The sequence below is a fragment of the Chaetomium globosum genome, genomic scaffold (assembly GCF_000143365.1).
Source record: "Chaetomium globosum CBS 148.51 scaffold_4 genomic scaffold, whole genome shotgun sequence".
Classification (NCBI taxonomy): Eukaryota; Fungi; Ascomycota; class Sordariomycetes; order Sordariales; family Chaetomiaceae; genus Chaetomium; species Chaetomium globosum.
Genome location: NT_165979.1, coordinates 1,324,811 through 1,330,230, shown reverse-complemented (window position 1 = coordinate 1,330,230; position 5,420 = coordinate 1,324,811). Strand labels below are relative to the sequence as shown.

The 5,420-nt window shown below is 55.8% G+C and overlaps 3 protein-coding genes and 1 non-coding gene across 4 annotated transcripts in view; 1 reads left to right on the top strand and 3 right to left on the bottom strand.

Moving 5' to 3' along the window:
* Positions 1-954, top strand: part of CHGG_04127 (uncharacterized protein) — a gene marked incomplete at both ends in the record, with an annotated part of 2,651 nt that extends 1,697 nt beyond the window's left edge. Inside the window, 2 exons of the mRNA XM_001223340.1 lie at positions 55-616; positions 666-954. Coding sequence (XP_001223341.1) covers positions 55-616; positions 666-954 — 851 coding nt within the window. The remainder of the gene's footprint in view (positions 1-54; positions 617-665) is intronic.
* Positions 955-1,399: 445 nt separating this feature from the next.
* Positions 1,400-1,915, bottom strand: CHGG_04126 (uncharacterized protein; the record flags this gene model as incomplete). Its single annotated transcript, XM_001223339.1, has 2 exons — positions 1,400-1,510; positions 1,628-1,915. 2 exons carry the CDS (start codon positions 1,913-1,915, stop codon positions 1,400-1,402), a joined length of 399 nt encoding a protein of 132 aa, XP_001223340.1.
* Positions 1,916-2,246: 331 nt separating this feature from the next.
* On the bottom strand, positions 2,247-3,674 carry CHGG_04125 (uncharacterized protein; the record flags this gene model as incomplete). Its single annotated transcript, XM_001223338.1, has 3 exons — positions 2,247-2,803; positions 3,266-3,385; positions 3,536-3,674. 3 exons carry the CDS (start codon positions 3,672-3,674, stop codon positions 2,247-2,249), a joined length of 816 nt encoding a protein of 271 aa, XP_001223339.1.
* On the bottom strand, positions 3,060-3,133 carry CHGG_11300. The gene has a single exon. It is a non-coding gene; the product is annotated as a tRNA-Val (tRNA).
* Positions 3,675-5,420: the final 1,746 nt, after the last annotated feature.

Sequence of the window (5,420 nt, the reverse complement as noted above, 5' to 3'; positions counted from 1 at the left end):
AGTCTGACCTGCGGTCAATCGAACGCATCTATACAACGCTTATGCAAATGGAAGACAACGACCGAAACATGCCGCCACCTCCTACAAATGATGCCGATACTGAGGCTATCCAGAAATTTGTTACCTGGAATAGTGAAGCGCAAATTCTCAACAGCAAGCTCTGGGACTGCCTCCGGATCCATGATCATCCGGACAACGGTCGTGTTCATCCCTTCATTGCTCTCCTTTCATACACCAAGGGCATGAAGGCAATGCAACGTATTTCCCGCCACCTTACCCATGAGCAGCGCACGACGATCCTCACGCTTATCCTCGTGAACCTTGACAACCTCGAGGTTGTGCGCAATGCTCAGGTGACGCCTGAGGCGATGCAGTTGAACGCTGCCATGCGTGAGAACGTGGAGCTCTTCTCCGTTTCCGTCATGTCGACCCTGTTCACCATCTTGAACGAACTCGACGTGGACCTTGTTGCCGGCATGCTCGGCCTTGTCTGCACCCGCAACGTCGATGTGATTTCCAAGAGCAGAATTGGCGCTTCCATGCTCACTATGATCTTGAGCCGCGCCGAGATTATCAAGCACGGTGGAGGTGGTAATGAACAGGCCTGGCGGTCGTGGTACGTGACCTCTTCTTTTTGTTATCTTCCGCCTGCTAATCATTCCCAGGGATGCTACTCACACGCAATTCTTCGACCTAATCGAACCCTCACTTCCTCACACTTTCCCCGGTCCCGTTACCGCGGGCGACGACATCTACGTCTGGCAGCTCCTAGCCGCGCTCGGAATTGGCGCCAGCCCTGACCAGCAACAGAGGCTGGTCTTGGCTGTCAAGGACCGTGTGATGGATACCGTCGCGCTTTCCAACACACTTCCTCAGGACTTGGCCGCCCAGCGTCTCCAAAACGTCAACCTCTTCATGCGCTCAATCGGCCTGGATGTTGAGCTGCTTCAGTAATTATTTTGCACACAGCACGCAAACATAGCGATAAGACCGTAGATGAAATGAGCATCTACACCTAAAGTTTATCCAATTATGGGTGGCTGGCAATGACGCTAACGAGGAGGGATGACTGTCGAACGGGTAAAATAGTTGATTCAAGATCTCATCAGAGTCGAATTGGGGTCTGAGAAGTTGATGTATGGCGTTACTGTCGAACCCACGAAGTGGGCGAATCCGGGGGAAAAGCAACATATTGATCTTGTACGCGGATATCTGCACATGGGTGAGGGGGGACATTGAATCGGAGCATTTTCCTTGTTTACATCTCATACTGCAGTAATTATACTTTTTACACCCGCATCCATTGTGCAACATGTATGCTACAGTTAAAACTCGTAGCAATGCCGGCTTCTGACAATAGCTCGCTCACTAGTCATACACATCTTCTAGAGTATCGCCATTAGTCTATCTCCATTGCATTACCCTTCGTCGCCCCTCTCCTAGTACTCCTCCTCGCGGAGGCACCAGCATCGCTAGAGGTGCCCGCTGCACCCTTACCAGCCCGGCCAGCCTGTTTCAGCCCCTCAGTTTGCTGCTCCTCCATTTTCACCGCCACCTGCTTCCCCTTACCTACCTCCTTCGGATCTCCCTTCTCATTCTCCCCGACGGCTCCCCCCATCCCACTCACCCCCCGTAGCAGCTCCTGCTCCCCCCAATCCGTCTTCAACCACGACACCTTCTCCACCAAATCCGCCGCGCCACTCTCATCAACCACACCACCCCCAGCCTCAACCCCAGCAACCCCTTTCCCCTTCCCCTCCTCATCAACCCCCTCCTTCACACCACCACCCCCCGCGCCCCCCGACCGCAACAGCAAGCACTCGTTGTACGCCTCCCACGCCAGCTCGGCCTCGTCATGCACCCACTCCATGCGCCGCCACGCCTCCGTCTGCACGTTGCGCAGCCGGTCCGCCATCGTCTCCCGTCGCCACCCCGCCGTCCGCGTCCATCGCCGACTTGATCGTCATGTGGATCGCCCGCCCCCCGCCGCCGCCCCTCGCCCCTGCTGCGGCGCCGGGTTTGTCGCCGCCACCGGGGTGGTTGGTTTCATCCCCCTCCCGCTGGCGGGGCCCGCGGCAGAAGACGTTCCTTGTTTCTTTAGAGGCGTGGAGGTTGGTGGGGGTCGGGGACGGGGCTTTACGACTTAGTATACGGGGAGGGAGTGTAGGTTCTCTGTTTGGGAGGGGGGGTGGGTGGTTAGTGGGGGGGTTGTGAATCCGCTGGGGGGAGGGGCGTGAAGTCAATGCTTACTCCCTTGAAAAGACACCGATCATGTGGCGGGTGTTTTCTTCCTCGGCGCTGCGGACGCCGCCGTAGGTCTGGTTGCGCAGCACCTTGTCCTGCCGCGCTGCTTCGGCCCAGGTGGTCGGGAGGGGTTCGTCGTCGGCGCCCGCACCGCCTCGGCGGCCCCTCGCGCCGGTGGCGGTCGCAACCATGTTGAAACCGCCGGCGAGACCCAGGCTACCGCCCTTCTTGGTCTCTATGGATTTTTGCAAGGCGGTGCCCCACACCATGCCCTTGGCCCGGTCGTAGGCCTCGGTCGTGTCGATGGGCACGTCGACCTCGTACATGCCGGTGTCGGGCTTTGTTCGCAGCTCGCTGATTCGTGGTACGCGGATCTGGGCAGGGTCTTGGGCAGTTTTTGTTACGTATTGGAGGACGACGAGATTGCGGTGCTCGGGGAGGGTCGGCTTGATGAAAACGGAGTAGCTCGCAACGACAGGATCGTCATCGTCCGCGGCGGATGCGCCTGGAGGCAGGTGGGTTGACGACATTGGGTGAGCTACCGATCTAAGGTATGTGTCTAAAGATCGTGGCAGTAATTAAAACTAGATTGGGGGGGTTGGCATAGAAAACGTTCAGGTTATGTGATAACTTCTGCAGGAGGTCGTTACAGGAAGCTCGGTGTGCCCCGCGGCATTGGAAATTTTAGTGGGGCAGCCATGCTGAGTGTATCGCACAAGTACGCCTCCACCGACTCCACTCCGGCAACCCACGATCCGCTAAAAAAGTGTGCGGCTCCACGAGGTTATTCCTCGCAAAGCTTGGGCAGCCGATGATGATCCGATCCAGGCTCGAACTGGAGACCTTCAGTGTGTTAGACTGACGTGATAACCAACTACACCATCGGACCTTGTTGTGATAATCTCAGAGCCAGCTTTCCAAGACATTCCTCCGCAGTCGAACGCCGTCAGACTCGCCCAAGCAACTCTGCTGTCCTAATTTCCATTTCGCTATCGAGACAACTGGCGTACAAGGCACCAACTGGATTTTGCGGCGGCAATCGAAACCACGGCAATCCGTTCGATCATCTTTAAAAGCTGTGCAACTGTAACCGGTGGCCTCACAACGACAACAGCAGGGACAGGAGCACGGGCATCAAATTCTGCATAAAAACACCAAATGATAGTGCAAGCACAGGCCTTAACTCAGCCTTCTGTTCGGATGTAGGAGACCAGGAGAAAGATGAAGTGCCAAAGACCGTTTCTAGCTCCCATCTTCAGACTTCTCGCAAACCCGACACAAGTCCACGTACGAACCGTGATCGTCTCGGATCTTCCGTCAATCTCTGCATCGCATCCCGCCGACACGGCTCCGGAAAGAATCGGCGGGCCTCGATCAAGGTTGTCGAGTGCTGTCGAAGGAATCGAATGCTCGAAGGATGTTCGAGGCATGGTGTTGGAAAGGATGAGTAATCAGACTGCCTCAGGCCACCTTGGTAAGCCCCAGGCACCAGACCCGAATTGGGGACAGAGAAAAGGCGGCTTCCGAATCTGCGAGAATCATCAATCAAGAAATCAGTTGAACCCATTCAATTTCGACCCCAATGAACCCCGTGTCCTGCGCTGTGCCAATATTCGTTAAACCCGTATAACGTCCAACACATGGTCACGTTGCCTTGGCTTGCCTGGGAAAATTCCCCCCACCGGTGACAGGCATTTGTGACGAGATGCCTGTCAGTCAGGCTTGGCTTCAAGCATTCCAGCCACTCGGGGAACCAAGATGCCAGGTCGCCCGCGCAAATAAGTGGTTTGAGAATCGCGGGGCGCAAGAATGTGTCACTCACCATTCGATTCCGGCCGTGCACTCAGCAGAATACTAGCCACTTGTAGATAATTATCGACAAATGCGAGTCACCATTGACGGACGAATTCTTGGTCTCGAGATTCGACGCAGTGCCCCTCACGGACAAAACTCCGACAATGGTGGCATGGTCCGCCTCCCTATTCGTACTCCACGACTTCCAAACAAAGAAGGCCTGGGGGTTGACACCCCTTGACACCCCTTGACACCCTTGACATCCCATTACGCGATCCCGCGGCTGTGGAGCAATGTGTTGGTGCCCGGATGCGAAATCCGGCCGCCACGCACAGCGCAATCACCACTGATCGGCCCGGAACTTTCGGGGCCCTGCCGCGTCCATGCCAAAGTCGTAACCCGTTGGCTGCCGCCAGGAGCGGTCAAGTTTCTCTCGTCTTCCCCCCCGCGTGGAGTTATTTGGAAAACCTCATGTCAAAACGACCACCATAAGCAACTTGTGAACTTCCATGACGGCAAATAGTTAGTTCCCGGTTACGAAGTAGCCTTCGACTCATTAGGTTCCCGGCCGACGTAATACCGGCCAACCGCGGCATTCAGGGGCGGAGGAACAAGAAAGGTGCCCGGGTTCTGAGCCCACAACGCCGATGCTCCACCAGACTTGATGGGTTCGGGAACGCCAGAAGGGCCCGGAGGCCACTCCGGCGCTTCCATGGCCGACTTAGACCATAACGACCTCGGCCCCAACATCATCGCAGCAAACTTTGTGAGTTGGGCTATCGCCCTCGTCTTCGTTCTGCTCAGGTTTTGGACTCGCGCAAGGATCGTGCGTGCTCTCGGCGCGGCGGACTGGTTCATCGCCGCCTCACTCGTAGGCACCCCTTGGTTCCGAACCTAGTGGGCTTGCGGTTCCTAACGACGTGTGAACAGATAGCGGCGTTGGGCATGTGTATCAGTAACGCTGAACGTTGGTCTCCCCTTGCCAAACACGACATGATTCGATCCGAGGAAGTCTAAATACTCACATGCAAATTATAGAAGTCAAATATGGAAAGGGCAAACACGTTTGGGACATCAACAAGAACGATAACACCGCGAGAGGAGAGGTATTCGGACGCCGACGCCCGCAAGCAGTGAAACGAAATTTCTGACAACCCATATAGGCGTGGTGGTTCTCGCTCCTGTTTTACGTCCTCAGCCTAGGTCTGACCAAGGTCTCCATCTGCCTCCTCTTCCTCATCATCTTCACCTTAGAGTGGGCACGGCGAGCCTGCTATGTCGTCTTGGGTATCGTCGCCATAACACAGTCTTTGGGATGTTGCGATCACGTTGACCTAATGCATTCCCCTAGAAGCATCTTGGGACAATAACGTCCAAGCTTC